This window comes from Molothrus aeneus, chromosome 2, assembly GCF_037042795.1.
Source record: "Molothrus aeneus isolate 106 chromosome 2, BPBGC_Maene_1.0, whole genome shotgun sequence".
Classification (NCBI taxonomy): Eukaryota; Metazoa; Chordata; class Aves; order Passeriformes; family Icteridae; genus Molothrus; species Molothrus aeneus.
Window position 1 is genome coordinate 81,008,552 of NC_089647.1, and position 23,535 is coordinate 81,032,086.

Consider the following 23,535-nt stretch of genomic DNA (forward strand, 5'->3'; position numbering starts at 1 on the left):
ATCTCATGGCTGGCAGCTCCAGCCCTGCGTCTGCCGCGCTCGGAGCCCGGCCAGAGCTGGGTCAAACTCCTGCCTTGTGCACCACGGAGCAGCTCTGCCCTTCGAGCGGGATTTATCAAAGTGCTGGGCAGTGGGACCTCGCCACCTCCTCTCCGCCTCCCTGCGAGAGCCTCGACTGCAAATCCCTCCCTGACTGCTGCCGAAAGAGAAAATAAAAGCGGCCTGTCTGACTTTGGTCAGCACTGATGGGGCCTTTCTGCAGCAAAGTGTGTTGGTTTTTCAATCCATCAGTAGCGTGACACAGCTAAAGTGCAGTGGTAAGATGTCTCAAAAAGCTGGTGCAAAAATGAGTCTCCCAAGTCTCATCTGGATGCTTGTAGGCACCAGTCTATTAATGGTGTCTTGTGTGAAGAGGATGCTGTGGAAACATTGCAAGCAGCCAGCTACACAGTTGTATAACTTGATAAATATAGTTCTGATGCTATCTTTGAAATATTTAGGCTGAGTAAAAAATCCAAAGTAAAAACGTCTGCTGGTTTGAAATGCAGCACTAGAAGGGAGTGGAGGGAAGCTGGCAAAAGGGATTTATGTCTCTTCTGCAGGAACAATGTCCTAGTATAAATCCCTTGTATTGTGTGTAATCACATAGGTTACACCTTTCGGTGGCCAAAGCATCCAGAATTCAGTTTTATCACTAAGCTTGTCATAAGAGACTGAAAGGACAAAGCTACATAAAGAAGCTGGCTGCCACCAGACTGGGGCACTGGCAGTAAAACCAACAGCACTTTCTCCTCTCCAGTTTTGAGCTGGCTTAAGGAAACAAACCAAAACCAAGTATTGGTTATTGCCAAAAGTCATTCTGTCTTTTTCAAATATGCTCACTCAGTTTTGTGCTGCACATTGATAACTTCTTCTTAATTCTGCTCAAATGATGCTTTCCAAAGTGAACTGCTTACACTTTTCTGAGAAGAAATCATAACGTATTCAATAACTTTTCTTAAATTACAAGAAGCAGGACAAAGCAATCTGAGATATTTTTAGTGTAATGTATTGATAAATGGAAATGTAAAACCAAGTGGATTGAAACAAGCTATATTTAAATTGTATTTAGGGATTTTACAGCATGCTATTTTCCTTCAGATGCAACTGCATAAATACAAAAGGAAGCGATAAAGCCATATAAAAATTCAAACTAAAGCTGATTGAAAAATAAGGGGCTTATAAGAAAACACACTCTTGGTACAGGGACGGTTCCTGTGTTCCATCAGAACCTTATTTTTTTTCAGGAAATGTCATCACCAGCTGAAATCCAGAGACAGGCATATAAAGGGAGGAAAGCCTAGGGCAATATTTGAAAAGAAAGTTTCAGGGTGAGTAACAAAAGCTTTGTGCAGAAATTAAACCTCATTTGGGAACATATGAAGCCCCAGCGAGGGCTGGTGTGATGGGCAGGGCTGGTGTGATGAGCAGGTGATCAGGGCAAGGCATCTGGGTGTGCAATAAACAGGCTGAAGGAAAGCAGCCAGCATTTACTCAACAGTGGGAATTTGAGAAAAGACCTACAGACCCAGCCATATGCATCTCTACAGCTTGGACCCTGTTTTGAGACCTGGAAAATTCAGATATGCTTTGTTGGTTATGTATATAAAGAAAACATAACACATAATGAAGGGAAAGTGTGAAGCAAAGGCAGCACATGCATGATTTTTAACTCTTTCATCATCATTTGGATTTCCCCAAATCTCAGGATCTTTTAGTGTGACAAACAAAGGGCTCTTCTGGCCTCCTGGCCTCTCATCCTCCCATTTTTCTCATGGCAATGAAAGCTGAAGTGCTATTGATTCCGAATGATTACTAAATTATTCATGTGGTCATACATGTCCAACAGCTGAGTTTAAAGACAGTCAGAATTAGGTATGTTGAACAAATTAAGAGATTTGGAAAGACTAGAAACATAGCATGTGGGCATGAACAGATAATGTAATAACACTGCACAGCTGACCTGCCTGTTAAGCATAAGAAATACAATTGAATGCAGGAGTAGGAAGGAATGAGTTTAAATATTAAAGAGAGGCCAAAAAGACTCATTAAAACATGAACAATTTTTATTACACATTTGCTAGTAATCCAACCTACTTTTAATGAACAGATACAGCAAATTGCTGACAATGTTCAGTAAAATACAAAATACAATTTTTATGGCATTGATAGCAGTATTTTATAAAAGCAAGTCACTGTTGGTATGTTTTTGAGTATGATCTTCATAATATTCAGAACAACACTCTTATAAAGCATTTCCTCATAGTTGAGGGCTATAGTAAAATCTGTATGAGTATTGCTTATGCATGTGCAACTCTGAACTGTGATACGTAGGATCAGATATCAAACTGAACTATGCTAATTTATAGCCACTGAAGGTCTGATCTAGAAGCAACTATCCTCCCACCCTCCAAGAATTCCCCATATTATTAATTTAATAATTGCACTTCTTCAGCAGTCTAAGCACATGAGGGTTTTTCAATGCACTTATGAAAACACAAGTTGTATTCCAGCTGTCTATGACAGTTCTGCACAAGGTTCTCTGCTTTCTGGAGTTTGACTTGTCCTACAGTTCTTGCAGATCCTTGATTTCTTTTTCACAGGATCCGAGGTTGCAGAAAGCACTGAGTTTTGGCCTGGGTTCTCCTTATTTAGGCTCAGTCTCCTCTCCGTGTCTAATAGAACAACCTGGCCTGATCTCCTCACCTACCTGAAACAACAACCAATACTTATCAAACACTACACTTGCTTTTCATCTGTCAACACTTTTCTTCTGCACGTGTTTTCCACCAAAGCCTTTCCCAGAGCTGTGAAGACCCTGTTTCTCTACCTCCACAGCTGCCACCTTGCTCTGATTTCTGCCTGGATTTTGTCATTGCAGATCTCCCTGAAGGAAGTCACTGCTCAGAAAGTCACTGCCCTCTCACACACTTTCCCTCTCTTGCCTCATCCCACAGTTCCACAGTCCTTCCTCCAGAAGCAGCCACCAGCAGCTCCACCTCCTCATCCTCACTGTGTATGGGCAGGCTCTTGCCCCTCCTTCTCAAGAGAGTTTCCTATGGATTGCATTATGCCTTTATTACGCATCAAAGTATTTGCATGACTCATGTGAAAGACGAGTGTTATTATTTTGTTTCATAGACGATAGCTCAGTCAGCTGAATCCAGCACCATTTGGATTATGAATAGCACAACCATTAATACACTGTGCTATACGCTCCAACATCCATTTTTTTTTCCAAAACAAATATTACTTGATTTCTGGTCTGATGCTTCATGTAATGACATACCAATTGTATAAGGAGTTTGTTTGGTGTTTTCAAACCTTGGGTATTTTCCCCACCAAAATTTGTATTGTGGCTGTGAAGATGGAGAGCAGCAGTTAGAAAGACTGCATTTTCATTGTCCTTTATTTTGCTAACCACTACAAAATTTTAAGCTTTTCTGCAAAAAGAAAGTTTATGGTGCCCATAGAATCAAAACACGAGTGCTGCTGACTGAGTGAGCATTTGATCAATGCATCACAGCAAAGCTAAAGAGACAGGCTGAACAAGAGGTACAAGGTTTTAAACCAAGGCAGTAACATTGTTATGCTTACTTTGTGAGGCACTATTTTATATAACAGATCCTAATTCCACTCTAGGTGGATAACTACTGTGAATTATAATTTTATTTTCCACTTAGTGCAGCCTATTGATTTGGACTAGCTCTTGCCAGAGAACCAGTTTTGTAATAAAGGCAGTAAATTCTGATTTTGTGCTTGTTTGATAATTAATAGTGAGATGTCAGCAGCAGGAAAAAATGAAAGTATTTTTTTCCTCTGCAAGTTATAGAAGATGGGTTGTAAGACAATGACTTTATGCTGAGTGTCTAAGGCATCTTTTACTAAAATGAGTTCAGCAACTCAGTGGAGGTTCTGCTCTGTTTGGGAAGGTATGCGTGCAAGGCACTCCTGTTAACCAAGCATCCTTGGCCCCAGGCATAAATATACAGATAGTTATTACACTGGTAAGGATTTTTCCCTCCCAGTGGAGACACAGTTTTTTAGCAACAGCAATTTTCCCTTGTTGCTAAGGCAGTGGCAAAAATAGGTGTCCATGGGTGTCAGTATACATGCTAGTTATAAATATATATTATAATATACTTGGAAAAAAGAGGCACAGTAATGGAAATGCCGTGTAAACTTGACACTATTGAAGTATTTGTTTATCAACAGCTTCCAGTATTTAACAAGGATTAAAATACAAACAATAGCCTTGGCCTTAACTAAGCTAGAGCCACAGCTCTAACAGATGGCTGTGCCAGACAGGCTCTCAGCACAGACCAGACCTGAGCACCTCACAGCAGATGACGACGTGGGAGCCCTCACGACAACCCACCGAGACCAGCAAGGGGAATTGCCGTGTGCAGCCATGGAGCAGGGAGTGAAACCACAATCCAGCTGAGTAGCTGTGTGCTCAGAGAACACAAGGCTACCTCCTTTGAAGTGGCTTACAGACCTAAATAGAGGATTAGGCCCAAGATTTACTGAGATGCCAGAGGATGCTCACATATTTCACTTATACCTTCTGCTGGACCAAATCTCCAAGGTCATCTGTACCAGAGCCAGGAGGTGAACCAAAGCGTCACTGTTACTTTCCCTTTAAGGTCAACTTCCAGCACAGATTCTGTGACCTGGATCTCCAAAAGGAGCTCCAACTGCAAGAAGTCATACTAGTTCAACCATCTTCCAGTCCAGGGGTTTCTGTACATCCCATTTCAGAGTACTTGCGTCATTGTGACATGCCAAGTGTGCTAGCTATACTGTCATTTTTCTCTGATTATTCAGAAAAAAATAAATAGTTTGACAAATGGGAATTGCATGACCCATACTACAAATAGCTAACTGTGAAATTTCTATGGCTAACTGGCATCTATTGTTAAAGTGACAAATGCATATTTGCCCTCTGTAGACCTTCCCACCTGTTACTCCATGGACCATCATACCATTTATGTGCTGCTAACAAACGGAAAGGTGCTTCACTTTCAGGGTGACTGGGCTTTGTCAGAAAATGAAGGTATTATTTTATAAGTGAATTTGTTAGCCTAGTGAAAATTAGGGCAGCAGAATCACAGGAGTTGTATTAAGGCTCATGCTACCTGCACGTTGGCCCCCATCTCCCCCAGGCTGCAGTAAAAGAACCATGAAGAGATGTCTTGACTTTGCAGCACTTCCAATCCTTTCTTATCTTCCCAATGTCTTTCATCTCCTGTCCCTTCTTGCTCAGCCCTGTCACCCCAGGCTCACCATTGGCCCTCCTCAGGAGAAAGCTTCAGGTGTTTTTTTTTTTTCCTCTGATTCTGCCCACAGAGTACATCCACCACATAATGTCTGGGAATTATTTATGTGGTTGTACTCTCAACTCCAAGATCATCCAAGAAACCTGGCTACTGCATCTAACTGCAGTTCACTGCCTTCCAAGGGCATAAGATGCCAAGGTGATTCCTAAAATCTGCTGATATATGGAAGAGAGAATTTGAAAGAAGTAGGCTAACAGAAGTCAGTGTACTCTAAGGAGATTTCCTATAAACCACTAGCAATCAGGTTGGAGAGAGGGGGGAGAGAAGGAAGAGAGAGACGGGGGGAGGCAGGCAGGCAAGCTTGGTGACTTTCTTATTTATTTTCATCCTTTAAAAAAGAAAAAAATTGCAAAACTAAAGAAGAAAATACTTAGAAGGCAAGGTTTCCATAGGAAAAAAATATTTTATTTTTTTAAGAACAAATTCAGTTTGAAACAGATGTGGAATGTGATTTTCATAATTTTCATTTTCTGGGAACTAATTGCAATGTGGAACTAAAGCAGATTTCAAACTTATGACCGGCTAGTTTTAATACAGAATGAAACAAACAAACAAACGAAACCAAAAAATAAAATTAAAAAAAAAAAGAAAAAGAAAGAAGAAATTATTTATAACTCAAGCATAATACTGTGTTACTTACAAACTGGACAAAGAAATTCTTAAATAAATATTCATGGTACACAATTTCAGCACAAATATGCGGCAATTTGGCAACCTTTTATATAATTTTTTCCTCAATACAGTGCAAAGGGGAATGACACTGCCTTTAAACAAGCTGTAGCTAAATACATTGCAAAATTCAAATTTTATACAAAACATCTTGCTCAGACTTTATAAAAAACCAACATTGCTCTATATACACAATCTGGTTAAGAAAAGCCTTTTTTATCTTGTTTTAATGTGGGTTTTTAAATTATTTAAAAATGTGAATAAGGCTACTGTAACACCCCAAATCCATATACAGTAAATCTGAACCTATTTACAGCATCTTCACTTAGACATGATGGTGCAAATTCCAATTTGGGTGACTAGGGATGATCATACAAGCAAGGCATTTACAGTAACTTTTCAAAGCTGGACCAACGTCAAAGAAAGGAACAGTTGGTAGATTGTCATAATTCTGCACCAGACACAAAACAGACGCACAGTACTTTTTTTTTTTTCCATTGGTTGCAGGTTGCTCTTGAGCAATTAGTCTGATTTTTTTTCACAGTTTAGTATATAACTAGAATGTAGCCAACTGATGAAGCATAGATATGATTTAATAAAAATAAGGATCAGTAAGCCCATCTTTTCCCTTCCCCTCCCCCAAAATAAAATCTTAATGACTTACAAGAGAACCTTGTATGGATGGATTCATAGAAAAGAAGGGTTGTTGAAAAGAATTACATATGTACTGTAGTTAGTCACCATGGTAACCTTCCACAGAACCATGGGTTGGAATTTTTTTTGTTTTTTGTTTCTCTCTTTTGGGCCAACATCCCAACATTATCTTCAGGTTCAGAAAACAAAGAGAGTGATCATTTCTATGACAGATATTTTTCTTTTCTTTCTCTTTTTTTTTCTTTTTTTTTTTCTTGCAGGTGCTCACCAGAGGTCTGAGAACCCTAAAATGCTGTTGCTACATTTTCTTTCCAAATCAGAAAGCGAAGTGTTACCATAGTAACATGACTATGTTAGAAATGTCTATTTGCATAGCACATATAAAAGTAGAGGTTTTTTTTTTTTTATTTCCTCCCTAGGGTGGGAGCTTTAGGGGAATAGCCACGCTAAAGAGAAAACTTTAACCTGAAACCCCCCTCTACGAACCTCAACAAAATCTACAGAACACATCAGCCTGTAAGGCAAGGGAAAACACAACACATAAAATAAATGCCGGCACATCTTGTTGCTGTTAAATATGTGATGCAGTAACACTGAATTCCTGATATTTTGGACCTTATATTTTCTACTTTCTTCTTACAAGATGCTTTGGAATTTTTTTTTAAACTATGCTCCCACTGGTGGTTTAGGATAGCTGTTTTTTTTTTTTTCCAGAAGTAGTTTATTTTTAAAAAAAATGTGCGCATATGCATACATATATATACATACGTATGCATATATACTTATATATGTGTGTATATACATAGACACACACACACACATATATGGAAAATGATGACAAGTTAAGACTATGCAATTGCCGCAAATGAATTTCACATCTTCTGGTGTAGATTCTGTGCAATCTCAAAATATATATTAGTAAAAAAATCCAAACCAAAGGTAAGAAAGAATGAACAAAAGAAAAACTCTCACTTTATATCCCTTGTGTTCTATACACCTATTATAAATAAGACATATTTTCCTTCTCCATCTCAGTGTCATAATTTATTTTACCCTTATGGACTGCCAGAGGTTTGCCATATGTGCTTTAACTTTGCAACAGAGCACCAATGAACTGCTGTGTCAGTCAGTACCTACACTCACTGTGCAGGGACAGCACTACAATAAGCCAAAGTGCCAAAAGGGTCGGTCACAAAGAAATTCTGCCTTACTTTTAGAGATGAGCAAGGTTTTGTGGTTTGTTGTTTTGTTGTTTTCCCTACAACTTTATCAGTGATAGAATTACAGCTCATTTGACCCACTGGCTTATAATCATCTTAGGCACTTGGCTCTCAGTTGTTTTCTTAAATGCTTTCCCTGTGTTTAGTATAATGTGATCGTATAGCAGCTGAGTCTGCTTAAAAGTCATCCAAGGCAGACTATGTTTTTGCTACAGCTTCAAAGCTGTGCATTTTATTGCCAGTACCACAACAGCCCTGCCCTAATACATCCTCAGTGGCCTGCTATTGTCTTGTCTTCTCCAGGCTTGTTGACTTACTAACAATACCCCTTTGTTCTACTGTATTGAAGGTACTATTTTTTTCTGCACAGTGGTATTTGATAACCGTGAATTCCTTCAAATGCAGCCTTAATCCACTGCACATGTTATTGTGTTTCCTGCTTGCCTCTTAAAACTTAGCATACCAAAGTGCTGTGCTACCTAAATGCATTTTTTTTTCTTCCCAGCTTCTATTTCTGAGGCAGCAATATTCAATTGCAACCTCAATCAGCCCTTCCCTCCACCACCCAGTCCTGCTCTTGACTTTGTTGACAGCCTAACTTTTTGGCTGGAAGGCTCCTTACTATCAAACACAATTTTTATAAATGCATTACCCATTCGAGTGAGGCTGCTGTAGCAGATGGATGGAGTGCGGATCTCCAAACATTAATGTTCCATTAGTGATTCAGGAGGTGGAGTGAAAGGAAATCTTATGTGAAGGATGGCAGAGCCCCGGTTAACAGAAACAAATGGAACAGTGACGGACTAAAAGCAAGAGAACTTTAACAAGTCTTACTTAGACACCAAGGTCTGTGTGACAAATCCAATACGCACTGAGAGAGACACACAAAAGTCAGAAGATTGCATTTCAAGCTTGATATATCCTAGAGCACCTTCCCAGGATGCCTAGAGCTATTAACATCCACGGATTGCTCCATCTTCCCTTGGCTTTTGTACATGCCTGAATGCCCACAGCACATGGCTTTGAGGATGATGAATGTAACAAGAGTACAGCAATCAGAATGGGCATCTTCTACAGAAAAGTCTTCCAGCTTTTAGTGAATACTTATTCACCGAGATAGGGATTCTACAGACTAGGTAAGCTGTCCAGCTCGCGTCGGTTCCTGGAGAAAGAGCTGTTGCCTCTCCCCCCTGTGCTTAAGTCAATGCTAGCGCACAAGGCGTCATCACAAACCCCAACAGAAAGCATTTGACCAGTGAGTTTCCTCTACGACTCAACTGTACCACAGAGCTGGTTGTGTGTTCCTCAGACCTTGTAATAAATGTTTGCTGGACTCTGAGGAGGCATCTCTTGAACTATGTACACCGGATGTCCATAGTCGCCGCTGACCTTTTCATAGTGGGGGCAAAAGACACTGTCTGCAGTCCTTAGAGGAATGATAATGTCACTGGGCTCAGAACCATTGTTGTTGCCACTGCGTTTTGGGGTGGCTAATGTACTAAGTGATAGAGTTGTCGTGTGTTGCGGGGAATGCTTCCTGTGTCTTCTCCGGTACTTCAACAAAAGAACCACCAAAGTGATGATGATGACGATGAAAATGATGCACCCTGATGCAATCCCTGCAAATAAGGCCACCTCTGAACCCAGTATACTGGAATGCCCAGCCTTACTGCCATCTGTGCTAGATCCTGGAAAGAACGGAAATACAATAGACAAAAGTTATTGCCATCCTGTGACCCATTTACGTTGCTTAAAAATGTGTAGAGTAAGCAAGACTGGAAGAATTAACTGACAGCTAAACTTTGACAAACCAATTACCCTGTTAGATAGCTAAATGCAAACAGCCAAAGTCAGCAATCGATATAAAGCAAGACTTTGTGCCTGTTGGTCTCACTTTTGTGTTGCTCCCAAACCACCCTGTTTCATACATCATCATCCATCAGCGGCGAGAACTGTCACTGACAAGGCAGCCTTTGATGCACACAGCATCTTTTAACAGATGCAGGCCAGCCCCAGGCACAAGAGAGGGGTGGGATAGGACTGGAAGGGAAAATAACACAGGGAAATTACAATTCTCAGAACAACTGGTACTGTTCAGAGCCACGCTGTTCCCTCTGCTATTTTATCTTTCACATATTGATTTAAGTTAAACCATCCTTAGTGCCTCTTTACAGGGACTCCTCTTGCTTGGAAATGAAACTAAGGAGCTTGAGGCAGCATGGGAGACAGGCAGAATGCTTATGGCATGTCTGTTAGTATTAGCTTACATTTACTTAAAAGAAAACAACACCACTCATTTGGTAGTCAGGAAAAGCTTACATGCTGAACAGCCTGTTGAATATTTGCTGCTTATCACACCATCATATTATTTGTCACAAAAATTACATGAATGCTCATTGACACTTTTTCACTTTTAAGTTTTAACATATTTCCCTCTCTTGATGTTCACTCACAACGGAAAAATGATGCAGATACTATATTCACATAATTGTTAACTCTTCCCACCAAAGCCTCTGCAGGGATCAGCTGAAGCCACTTACTGTATCAAAGATTCACTAGCGCAGTAATTAAAGACCCAGCTGGCAAGAAAATCTTGTGGCCTTTTTTGGGAAACCCAGAATCACCTGTCAGCAAAGTTTTGCTTTGTAGCATTACTAATTACTGAATTTTATTCTGGACAGTTTGAGTCTTAAGAGTTAGGCTTTCTCTTGTTCACCCTATGAGTGAAATACATCCTGAAGATATTTTTTTTGAATAATCTATTTATTTTGCTTAGATAATTATTGAAAAAAAATAAAACAAAACCCCAAAACTTTACATTTAGTAGAAGACCAGCCATACATGTCTAGACTTCATATGGTCAGCTAAAACATCAGGACATTAATTATAGATGCCCTGAAATATACTTTATAAATGGCTGTCAAGAACCACTTGATAATGTATTATGCGGGAAGAGAAAGAGACTCGATCATCTGCCAGAGTACTAAATGTAAGGCAGCACTGACCACTGTAAAGCTGCTTAGCAAATGCCCTATCCAGAAATTTTCCTGTAAATGAGAGACACTGTGACAAGATGTAATTAACTTCTACAGCAGAGTGGAAGAGGGGAGAGAGCAGCTGTTGCCATAACTTGCAGCTCCCACACACTATCCACCGGGGCAATCAGAACTGGCTTTTGCTTCATCTCACGATGAAAACATTTGCTTTTCTAGGATGTTAATAGTAAAATAAAACATTTGGGGACAAAGGAGGAGAAGATGCTCCAGGGCAAAGTCCCACCACACCTACCTGAGTGGTCCTTCACAAAGGGGCTGGTGGTGGAACTCTTCCCGTTGGTGCCAGCTTCCTGCTCGGGGCGCTTGGTGGGATCCGTGTACCGGGGCTGCCCTGCTGAGTTGGGATCTGGGGAGAGAAAGAGGACTCATGCAGCTTTGGCACTTGATGGTATGGAGCCTCACAAGCTGGCTCTAGGTACCTCGTGAGACACAAATGGTTTAAACAGAAGAACCTTTATGCAAAGGACTGGGAGATATAAGAACGTAATTTCCCTTTTAAAGCAAAATGGTTATATTAGTTATTTCAGGTTTAAATTGTGAGGCCATCTGCAGAAACTATAGGGTCTCCTGTAATTGGCAAGAAAAGCTTAGCAGATGACATTTCAGTTTAAATGAGGAAGTTGATTGACTACTAAACCAACTTCTACTTAGAAGAATAATGCTTTCTTCCTGCACAATAGGTTATCTATATGTGAAAAGAGACAATGAACAAAAACCTCTCTGTAATCAGAATTCATAACAAGCAAACTATAGAAATATTAGCTTCCCTCTTTTCATGTATTTTAAATAATTCTGAGCAGCAGAGTTGTGGCTTTTGTTTTTAAAATAAAAATAAAAATGACTGAAACACACTACTCCCAGGTGACCTTTCCTTCTAGGGATCTCTCCAATGAAGAGATCTTATTACACTAACCCTCCTTCTGTAGAAATCTGTCAGTAGCCGAGGAAGAGAAAATAGGCTGTGCTTTCAGACTATAAGGGAGGAATGACCACACTAGGCTTGACTGCCTCTCTGCTCTACGCTGCCTAAAGAAGCCTGAAAACTAAAAAGGACATTGAGACCGATCAAAGTGATTTCATGAAACAGCAGATGGTCTTTACCTTGTCCAACTTTCATGAGGATCTTCATGGTTTTTGTCTGGCACACCCCTCCCTCCTGGTTATCCAGGCCCTCCAAAGACCCATTTGATGTTGCTGATTAAAAATAAAAGAAAAATAAATAAAAATAAAAATAAATAAAAATCAGGAAATCAACAGGCAAAGTGATGTGAATATGAGTGTCTGAAAGCAGGGATCTTTCAATCTACCAGGACCTGTTTTTGTTGCTCGGGCTGACCTATGGAAAGTTGTGAAATGTTGAAAGCCAAAGGAATGAATACACTGGTAAGCTGTACAATATATACAAATGGAGGAATGTGTTATCAAGGTTTCAAATTTACCCAGCAGCCTTTTATTTTCCTATGCACAATTCACTGACTGACTGACTTGGACAAAAACACACCATCTTGCTAAAAGGTGATGGAGTCAGTTGAAAAGGAAGCTCTGGCAGGCTCAGAGGAGAAAAGCACTGAAAAAAATCACTCTTTTTTTCCCCCTCCCAACAATATCTTTATAATCACCACGTTACACCTGCTTCCTCTATTACAAATCTCCTGCTGGAATAAGTGAACGCATACAAAAGACCCAGGTGAAAGCTAAGATTCTGAACTGATTGGAAAACCATTTAATATTTTAAAGCACAATCTCACTTTTCTCAGCACTGAGGAGCCTCTGTGGGGGCGGGTGGCAAAGGGGAGTACGCTCTACTCTCAGGGAAACCTTTCAGCTCCCACAAACAACGGGCTGCTTTCCCCTGTGTCCGCATTGTTCTGGCTTATCTAGGTGCCAGCTGGAGCCACGCGATCCGGGTGCAGGCTGACACTGCCGTGCCATGCTCCACTCCCTTGGAGAACCCACAAGGCTGAATCATGGCGCATGGGTGCGCCGCTGCCGCCCCAGCCAGCTGCTGGTTGCAAAACAGCTGCTGGCAAAGGATTCAGCAGCTCCTCAGCAGTTGGTATTGCATCCACTGCACTGCACTGGGCCTCCAGCCACCATGAGCGGGGCACAGCTGCAAACGGTGGGCTCTGGATTCACTATGCAGGGAATGCACCGGGGGTTTCCTGCCCTGGTTGTCCTGGGGATGGAAATTTCACTGTCATTTCTTGGAGTTGTTTATCTGAGGCCCAAAATAAACTTATGAGAGGGCACACTGGGCCGCCAACTGGAGAAAACAAATGGAAAATGGGATGTCAGGGAGCTCGCTGCTTGGCTTGGCGTGGTGGTGGTGGTGGTGAACTGCTTAAGCAGCACATGCCTCCCTCTGCCCCTCTCCTTTCAGCCTGTGGGCTTTACACTCTTCAGGTCTTTGTTTTTAAGTCTCGCTCCTTCTCTTTCACCTTCCTTGGGGATTTTCTTTCAAATGCAGTCTATGTATATTTCCTTTTTCCTTCACAATGTCTTCCTACCCCCATGGCAGTATTTTTCTTGCTCTAATCTTCTCTCTAGCCGTAAAGATATAAACCCCATACTGCTGAACCCTGCTTCCTAGCCTTTGATCTGAGTCTTGTTTTTGTTCCACTTCTGACTCTTTTGTGACCAACTCAAATTACAGCCACCATACAAACTTCCCAAACTGTGCTTTTTTTTCCTAAAACTCCCCTCTCCTAATTCGTGGTCCCTCCCAGTTCCTCCTCTTGTTCCCTCCCCCCTGTAAAAACATGACAATAGCTGTATGGCAAAAAGACTTTTCAAAATACAAAAGAGCACATTGAGTAATTTAAGATAAAAGCTGATCTGAAATGTGTCACTGCATTGCCAGGCTTGGAAAATAATGGAGACATATAGTTTTGTTTTCTTTTGGTTTTTTTTTCCAGAGGGGAAAAAAAAATCAATACCAAGAACCCATCCTGGACATAAATCAAACATGTCTTTGCTGAAAGTGTTTTTTATGATCTATTTGCCAATGTACCAGCACAAGGACACAGAGAAAAAATGCAGTAAATAGAAATACCAAAGCTGAGCACCAACTGAACATACAAATAATAAACACTGACTTTGTCTTATGGTTTTGTTATTTGATTCTTTTTTTAATAGAGCCGAAGGGAATCACATCTCCTTAAACACCTTCTACTTGATTTTAATTGACTAGAATGCTGCTTCTTCTGAACACCAATGCCTTTTTATTCTTTAAAGGCCTATCCACTTAACCCATGGAGCAGGAGACCTCACCAGGATGCAGAGGATGCAGTCTGACCACAGAACAGAATAAGAAAGTAAGATGAAAAAAAAGAATGCAAAAATTACTTCAAATACAGTCTCCAAATGGGAAGACCCAGATGTACAATGAGTCTGGTTGTGTGCCTACGCCAGCGCAATCCGCCTCGCTTGCTTGCTAAAAGAATGCTTTCAGAGCTTTGATGTCAGATGAATGAATTTGCAGAAGTATTCACTTTTTCCACAGTTCTTCAAGGGATTTTAGGAAAGCCTACGTTGTAGCTCAGAGTACAGACTGCTACGTCCTGAGGAACAGGGAATTTTCAAAGAGAAGCATTTCAGTGACAAAGCAAGTCTCCTTCTCAGCTTTTCCTGTAATTAAACTGACAATTACCCAAGGCCACTGGAGGAAATTATTTTTCGAAATTCATTAAGACTACCGAAATACAACCTTGCGTATCCCTAGTGTACCAGGAAGAAAGTGGGTAGCTTTAAACACATCGTTTTAAGCTTTGACAAGCTTCACTGAGAAAAAGAAGTAATCTGGGACAGCAGAGAAAACACAGTTTCATACTGCTAATGCCCCTTGACAGTGCAGTGTGCAGAAGTCAAACAAGGGAGTGAGTATGAAATATTCCTCAAACACTTGCTGCGGCCTTTCTATATTGATTTCCAAATGAAAATTACACCCACTGTCATTTTAGCTCCTCCACTGCATCCACACCTCTGTGGGAAAGTGACCCAGAACTTGCAGCTCTGCTCACACTGAAAGGATATCCAAAAAAAAAAAAAAAGTGCCCCCGATAGGAGTTTTGGATTTAAACACAAATGTAACACAAGTTTTGGTACCAAAATGGAAATGTTATCCTCCAGTGTGTTTATATAATCAGATTTTAAACTTTCTATCCAATTTATTCTTATATGCATCTATCTATCTATCCATATCTATATGTGTAAAAGAACAAGGTTTTTTTACATTTTGGTCTAAATATGGATATATTTAAAAGTCAATTACTTAGATGAGTTACCATACAAAGCCCTCTGCTAAGAAGACTAAATACTTAAATATTAACATTAATAAGCATAACTAATTATTAATATGAAGTTTCTCATTAATATTAGTATGTTCTCAGGATCCCACACTTCACTTTCTATTAATACAGCAATACAAATGAACATAGAAGTAAGTAAAATGTTGCTAAACAGGTAGCAAAGTATTTTTAAATCTTTTGATGGTTAAATACCTCTGATTTTCTGAGACCTGTCCTGCTCCACTGGTGTCAACTGCAAAACTAATAATTACAGCCAAAACCACATTAAATTATTCAACAGTTTGTCTATACCTAAAAAAACCCATATGTATTTGTGCTAAAATCTCTACTAATTTTAAGACTTTCTAACAAAAATTGTAATAACTTATAGGCCATTTTTACAGCAGTTTATCAGACACTGTTTGTCTGTATTGCTTCAATACAACATCACCTGCCATTTTATAAGGAATGCAAGTTTAGCTTTTCAACATTCAGAAAACACTTATCTGTTATGAAATTATGGTTTAAGAGTCTTGCTGATACATACCTACTTTAGAGAAGCTAGTATACATTTGCAGGTTCATAACACACTACTTTAACATCTCCTCCTCCATACACACGGGAGAAATTAAATTATTCAGACCAAAAAACCTCATTCTGATCTGCCTCCCCCTCTTTGAAATACATGAATTGTATAAAAACAAACAAAACCCCCAACAAAACAAACAAATAAACAAAAAAGGCTGGAACTCATGTAAATCAATGTATAATGTTTTACATTTATTAGCTTTTAAAACTCCACAAGTGCTGTTTATTGTACAAAGTGCATTAGTCATAAATGCAGAGGAAGGGAGTCAGTGAGCATAGCAGAGTCAGCTGACAAGAACAGTTCCTGGCTATGATTCTTATACTGTCCCCATGGAGAGGAAGTAATATTACATTTTAATATGTCTTCATTTGATTGTTATTACTCTGCCTCCCAGGAGGCCACGCCACTGCATGGATCATGGCTGTTTTCAACCTACCAGGTTGGTAACATTGCTCTAATCAGACAGAGAATTAAGCTGCTGGATTTGTGCCTGCATATAGCTTTTCATTCACAAAGAGATTAGCAATGAAGGCATAGTCACAAAAATTCAACTTCCTTCACTCCTAAAAACACACATTAGTTAAAAAATGAAAAAATGCTATCACAATTACTTAAAACAGCAGCAGACAAAAATCTCAGTCTTTTAATTCTGCTGCACTTATTACCCACAGTTTCATGTTTTAGGATTATGAAAAACATTACCTATTTGCAAATTAAATGACATATGCTTTGAACCAACACAACTTTAAAACACATCTATTTCTAGAGCTTGAACATGAAATGGACTACATAGCTGATGAGAGAAATGATCATCGTATTTAATTTTCCTGTGAAAACTAAATGGACCCTAAACCACAGACTATAGGAATAAATGAGTGATGTCAACTGATGGGCAAGGGCAAAATTGATTTTGTCCCTCCTTAGTGTGCTGGTCAAAAAAAGTCATTTGGCAATATAATAAAGACACATCTCTGATGAGGTCGTGAAGAATTAATTACTGCTGATGTGGATCTTTTAATAGCAAATTGAGAATTACAAGTTTTTTAGGGGCAGATCAGTAGTATCCAGTAGTAGTGATTTTCACAGTTTTTGTTCATTAAATACTGCTTGAATACTGCATCAGAAAATAAATTTCTCAAAATCAGAATAAAATCAAATCAATTAATACTACCCATTTCTACTTTTCCCCTGCTGTACTTAGAAAAAGAATGAAAAAAACAACAAAAATCCACACAAGCTTTAGATCCAACAGCAGTAAGAAGTTATTCTTAAAGCAAAGTTGCACTCCATCTCACATGCACTCTCAGGATTACTAATACATGAAAAGTTTTTGAGAGTTTTTTATTTTATCAAGTAATAGAACACTATTTTGGCCAGGCATCATTGTCTGTGCTCTGCTTTCATCTGCTTTTGGTCCTTTTAATGATCCTCTTAGTAAAGCGCTGAATAAATAATTCTTCTTTTCCATAAATTTAGATAATTTATGGGAGAGGTTTAAGAACACCAGAAATCACACACTGCAAAACCACAAATCACTGATCACAACAGGGAAGTTGTTTTGAAACTACCCATGGATGAAAGAACAAGATAGCTAAGAGAATAGAAAGTGTTTTAATTAAATGAAATTTAATTCTGCCCCCCCAGTAACAATGCCAGATCTGCATGGTCATCTGAAACAACAAAAAAAAATTTGTTCAGGCCTCTCACCAAAGAACAGGTAAACTTGGCACACATTACTCTGGGTGAGCTGAAAAATATTTAGAGAGAAGAGAAATACGCTAGTTTCAAATACTAGCAACTAATGCTTCCCCTTCTCTTGTAGTGATGAAAAGATTGACACTGAAACCTTCACTTTTTTTAAAAAATTAAACGGTCTTCTGAAATTTAACTGTCAGCAGTCCCAAACCTGGACCGTAAGTACTAAAATGTAAATGCATTATGAACATTTGAATGGAGTGCTGTTATGTGTTGACTGTTTTTTATCAGCAGACAATAAAATCAAAACTTTCTACTGATCTTCTAGAGACAAAGAAATGATCCTAAAAATAAACAACCAAAAGGCCCAACAAATAAAAAACCTACTTAATTTGCCCAATATAATTTAGGACTCCAAGACTGTAATGAAAAACGTATAAAAGCAGCTTACCAATAATTTTGCTTTTTCTTAAGGTCTGGTTTTTTATTTGCAAAGGCAAGGTGGCAGAATTTTGAGGAGTTTCTCAGCCTAAAAACCATTAAAAAACCCTCTCATTCTACCTTACTCCGTGAATTGTTTCAAATTAAGATAGATTTTTTCCCTTAAACTAGGGCTCATGAAGTGTTTACAAATACTCCTGATGCCAGCCTTTTTTCCTGTCTATCCACATGTGAGGCAGAGCTTCAATGAGAGGGAAAGGACAAGAATTCTCTACTTTTTCACTCTGCATTCTTGCTTTTTAAATTAAGTCCTATACTGCGTGTCTCAGGATTTATATATAAAGAGGACCCACAAATTATATTTTCTACAGCAAGTAAGCAACAATGCCCTCCCCAGTCAAGCTAAAACCAGAACAAAATAAAGCAAAATAAAGAACAAGCCTCTTTTTGCCAGGAAGAAGCAAAGCCTCTGCAGCAAAACTTTGTAAGTCACTTTTCTAACCACTGCTCTGAAATGTGTTTTGTCCAACTGTGAATAGCGCGACCTGAGGTACTTAGATGGGACTCATGATACAAGGGTATTTATATAATTCCCCATTAAAGTCTCCACTCGTATTCATATGTTAAGAGAGGAACAGATTCTATTCCTGTTTCAATGTTGTTTTGAGGGTGCAATGTGGAGGACACAATCAAGACAGAGCCAATCAGTTTTTTACTGTAATATATTTTGGTATATACCAGCTGTATGATTCCAGGGACATCTCTGGAAATCCACAGACTCTCCTTCCCACATCTCATGTCATCCAACAGCACAAAACAGGGACAGAGTTGTAAAGTTTCCTACAGAAACTTTATATAACTTTAATAAAATAATTCCTATCAGGATTATTTTATTAATTCCAGGGAGGCATGGCACCAAGCAAGAAAAATATACGCAGTAAAAAAAAAAAAAAGCTGCTTCTGTCAACAAAGTCTTTCCATAAAGGGAAAAAGAGACAGTGAGAGAGCTGGAAAATATAAATAAAAGCTGTGAATTCTGACTGGTTGCTGCTGCCTATCATTTTAAAAACACCACCACTTTCTCACTGAGTTAAGGAATACCACAGCTGAAGTGTACTGAACAGTAAACTATTTGCTGAATTATTATCCATTACTGAAGGTCACAGATTCCACCCACCCACAACAAAATCCTCATTGCTTTACTGCTGTCAAGTGCAGTGCACCCTGTTCCAAAACTCCCTGGGAATGATTTAGAGATATATAAAACCAACCCATCTCAATACTGTATCCCTATGAACGACGAGTCTTTCATTACAGTTAAGCATTTCTAAAAGAATTTCAGTTTTATATTTCACATACTCTGAGAAATGTTGTCAGATAATGATCCACTGCACACATGGTTGCTTCTAGTTTACATAAACAAATTATATATTTGTGAGTGCTGAAGTAACTGTGGCAGATGTAAGCCCACTAATTATGATGTATTTAGTGTATACCCAAAAGTATGCATCTAAAACAGATTACTAGTTAGTTGACTTCACCATTCACAGACAGGTATTTTACTCAAATTTATCCTCTCTCCCAGCATGCTACTGAGAAAAGCTTTTCATGGATGGAGAGAAGTGTCTCCCACCACCACAGCAAGCTTTGCTTTACAGTTCAGCTGAACAGAACTAATAGAATTAGTTAGCATTCAAGTTACACTGATTGTTGCTAATGACAAGAGGGCTTGATGGAAACAAAAGCAGAAGCTTCAACATTAAATGAGGACCTACTTTCTGTGTCATACAAATTCAACCTCACTCTACAAGCATGTTCACCTGCCTTGAAAATCTCTTTTTTTTGTCTGTGGCACTTGGATAAGAAAGGGTTATAGTGAAAGTTCATATTAAATAAATAACAAACCTCTTGCTCAGTCTACTGTCACTAATTGCATGCAATGATATTAATGACCCAGTAATTGCTGTACGAGTAGCACTGAAGTGGAAAACATCATTTTGAGGCAGAGTTCATCTCTAGGTGGTAGGACTTCACCAGTGACTGAGTTAATGCCTAGTGACAGTTTAGAATATAACACTACAGATGAGAAAATGTGCCAGTCTCACGGTTATAACAGTTTAGATGGACATGATGTTATTTGCTTTGACCACACAGAGTCTAGGAGTAACCCCAATAAAGTACCACAGTCAGACTTTGCCCTGTAGATGAACCTCATTCCTTTCAGGGGAGATGCTCTGTACTATAACAATCTAGAGCAATTTTCCACATGTTTGCTTCAATAAAAGAATACCTTCATCTCCTGCTTTTACATGTAGCACAACAAAAGTGTGCTTTATTGCAAAACACAAAAAGCTATTTACATCATCTAACTATCCTTCAGCAACACAGAGTTTGGCACCTTAGTACTGAGATCAATTATGATACTATTGGATGACTGTACACTTGGCAAAGATGATCAGAAGTTAAGCACTGTTTTGACTGCAGTATGCTTATGTTTGTGTTTAGAGCTGTAAAATACCCTCAAAGTAAACCTTAATGAGGGAACACTGCAGAAATTAAGCAATCTGAATTTCCACGGTTCTCCAGGATCTCCTGTTCAAATACTTGCCATTAAGAAATTAAGAGGTTTAGCTTCTTTAGAAATTATCACATAGGCACATCTTGGTTCATTTTAACGAACTCCAGTGGGATATGCAAATTCTGCCAGTGTTTGGAATTTTGAAAAGTCACAACTAGACTGGCGAACTGATACTTTTAATACTTATGTTCATAGTTTTTAAATGTTCACCGGGGTTTTAGCAGTATAACATTATTTAGTTGTTTGGTTTTTTTCCTGTTGCAATATGAAAATTATTTTGCTAATGTCTTGACTGCTACCAAAGTTGCTGTAGCAGCCTCTGGATGGCATGTGGAATCAACTTTCAGCAAAAGCTGGGACCAAAGACATGGAAAGCAACTCTGCAAAAAAGCCTTGAGGGTCCTGGTGGACACCAAGTTGACCATGAGGCAGCAACGTGCCCTCGTGGCAAAGGAAGCAAACAGCTCTTGGGCTCGATCTGTAAGTGGCAGTCGGTTTGGGGAGGTGATCCTTCCACCCCACTCTGAACTGGTGAGGCCACACCTGCAGAGATGGGTGCAGTCACAGGCTCCTCAAGACAAGACAGATGTGGACTCACAGGAGCAAGTGAAGTAAATGCTCATGGAGATGCTGAAGGAATGGGAGCACCTGCATAGAAGGAGGGGCTGCATCCTCGGGGATACTCAAAACTCAGCTGGACACAGTTCTGGGCAACTGCCTGCAGGTGGGCCTGCTTGAGCAAAGGTTTGAGCAGGGGATTAGATGAGCTTCAGAATGCCATCCAAACCAATCCATTCTGGGATTCCGCAAACAGCTGGGCTGTTGTAGTCTAATGCATTCATGTGCTAAGATGAAATACTTGAAAACCAGATAATTTTAAGTTTTCCTGCCAGGATCTAGATTCATAGCTCTGTTTCTCTCACAGCAGCCCAGTGAGCTCATAAGGACTACTCTGCTGCTGCGGTTTAGTGATTTTTGCTGTCTTCATCTACCGAACAGGAAACAGATAAATCATGCTAACAAAGATCCAAACATGCTTTTAAAAACCAGCCTTATCAGCTTAATACGGAGTCTTCTCCAAGAACAGCTAAGACTACCTTAAGCTTAATCCTGCTTTTACTTCCAGAAAAATTTGCATGATTTCCTTGGGACTGAAAAAAAAATACTGGAAGACTGCCCATTAGGACTTAGTTTTTCAGTCTGATTTATCAGAAATAAATCCTGAAAAATTCTTCATCCAAGGTTTTCAGGATGGACTGAAGTCAGGAAAGAAAATCCAAACTACATTTAACCCTGGTTTTCAACCATTCCAGACTTTTGTTTTAGCTAATGCAGTTCTCAGACAAAAGTACATTTCCCTCCATTCCAGCTACGTAAAGACTTTAATGAGGTAAACAATTTCAAGTCTTTAAAATTAGTTTCATTAAAGTCCTTATAAATCCTTATGCAGCTCCTCATCTTTAATTTTAGGACTTCAAATACTGTCATATGTAACACATATGATACAAGCAACTCTATAAAGCAAAAAATAATCATTCCATTTGATGAGCTAAATGATCATCATCAAACTTACATACAAAATAGAAATTAAATGTGTTTCAGTGTGACAGTGCACTCTCAAGTTTCAGTTTAGACAGATATTTTCTTCATGCTTTCCTCATAGCGTGGCACATCTTTCCAATCCACAACACCCCCCTGATTTAAACAGTTACTCATATCCTGAATATAAAGGATAAAATACACACTCAGCACATTCTTCTTCTGCATGTAGTCCTGTTAAGGATGTTTATGCAAATCTAAGAATATACACATTTTGGAGAAGATCAGAGTTTAAGCTTTTTTTTATTTTTGCAAAGCACTACAAATGCTACATACATAAAGACTTCTAAGGGAGAATACTGTATCCTTCTTTGTGAATCTATTATATTTCCCGTATTTATAAACTGCTTCTGAGGAACTATGAAAGCGAGATATAAAAACAGCAACTAAAACTATTAAACAGCTTCTTATGAAATTTTAAAATCTGTTCAACTCATGAGTATTTCCTGAATAATTTTTTCTTCCAGTCTGAACAATTATTCTTCATTTTCATCTGATTCCATATCTATTCAGAATACTTGCGGGGGTGTGGGGGAAGATAACTGTATTTTTTTCACAACATGCCATCAATTAAAAAACTGAGAATTCCTGTCTTTCATTTCCCTCCCTTAGGAATAGAGACATAATAACAGATTTCCTGCTGAACTATCTCTGTCTACTTTAAAAGAGATAAACGATTGGTATTGCCTAGGTAATGGCACCGAATATGAACAAAGTCCATCAATATAAAATAGCCTTATTCTCTTACAAGACCTGTGTGGTCTGGGACAAAACCCCAAAGGACCACGACTCCATTAATCCTGCAGGTCTTAGACTCTGTTGGAAATCTGAAGCTGCACAGACAGTGATTTTTCTCTCTAATAATATTATTTGTATAAGCTGTATTTATATTTCATTCAACAAGAGCTAAGTGGTATTGCTGATACATCCCTTAAAAGACTCTTCAGCAAAGTCAAAGACTGACCTCTGGATATCATTTTACACAAGGAGAAATTATTTATCTAATTTTCTGAGGAAGGAGAAAGGAAAGAAAAAAGTGATCTTTGTGCAAATGGAATCAGAGTGACTATTATTACACTGGCTTTCATTAACACCATCACCAACGCCACAAAAACCCAGTAGATTTCTGGACCACAGACTCTTTAACAGAAACCAGGAAAAATGTCTTTGCTGCAAAAATAAAGGGATTGAATTTCTGAAACAGTATTTGTTCCTGTTTTGGCTAGTTTGGCATTAACAAAGGAAAACCTGTTTACTGTACCCTTTTGGGCAGCTTTCACTAGGTGATTTGGAGGTTGCAGGGGGCTGCAGGCTGAAATCTGCCTCAGAATTTCAGAATTTTTCAGAATGTCCAGCCAGACAGATTAGCC

The 23,535-nt window shown here is 39.1% G+C and overlaps 1 protein-coding gene across 1 annotated transcript in view; it reads right to left on the minus strand.

Moving 5' to 3' along the window:
- Positions 1–2,084: 2,084 nt before the first annotated feature.
- EFNB2 (ephrin B2) overlaps positions 2,085–23,535 on the minus strand; it is a 49,111-nt gene continuing 27,660 nt past the window's right edge. Inside the window, exons 3-5 of the mRNA XM_066545162.1 lie at positions 12,079–12,171; positions 11,210–11,323; positions 2,085–9,609 (exon numbers count right to left, since the gene is read on the minus strand). Coding sequence (XP_066401259.1) covers positions 9,227–9,609; positions 11,210–11,323; positions 12,079–12,171 — 590 coding nt within the window. The 3' untranslated portion in view covers positions 2,085–9,226. The remainder of the gene's footprint in view (positions 9,610–11,209; positions 11,324–12,078; positions 12,172–23,535) is intronic.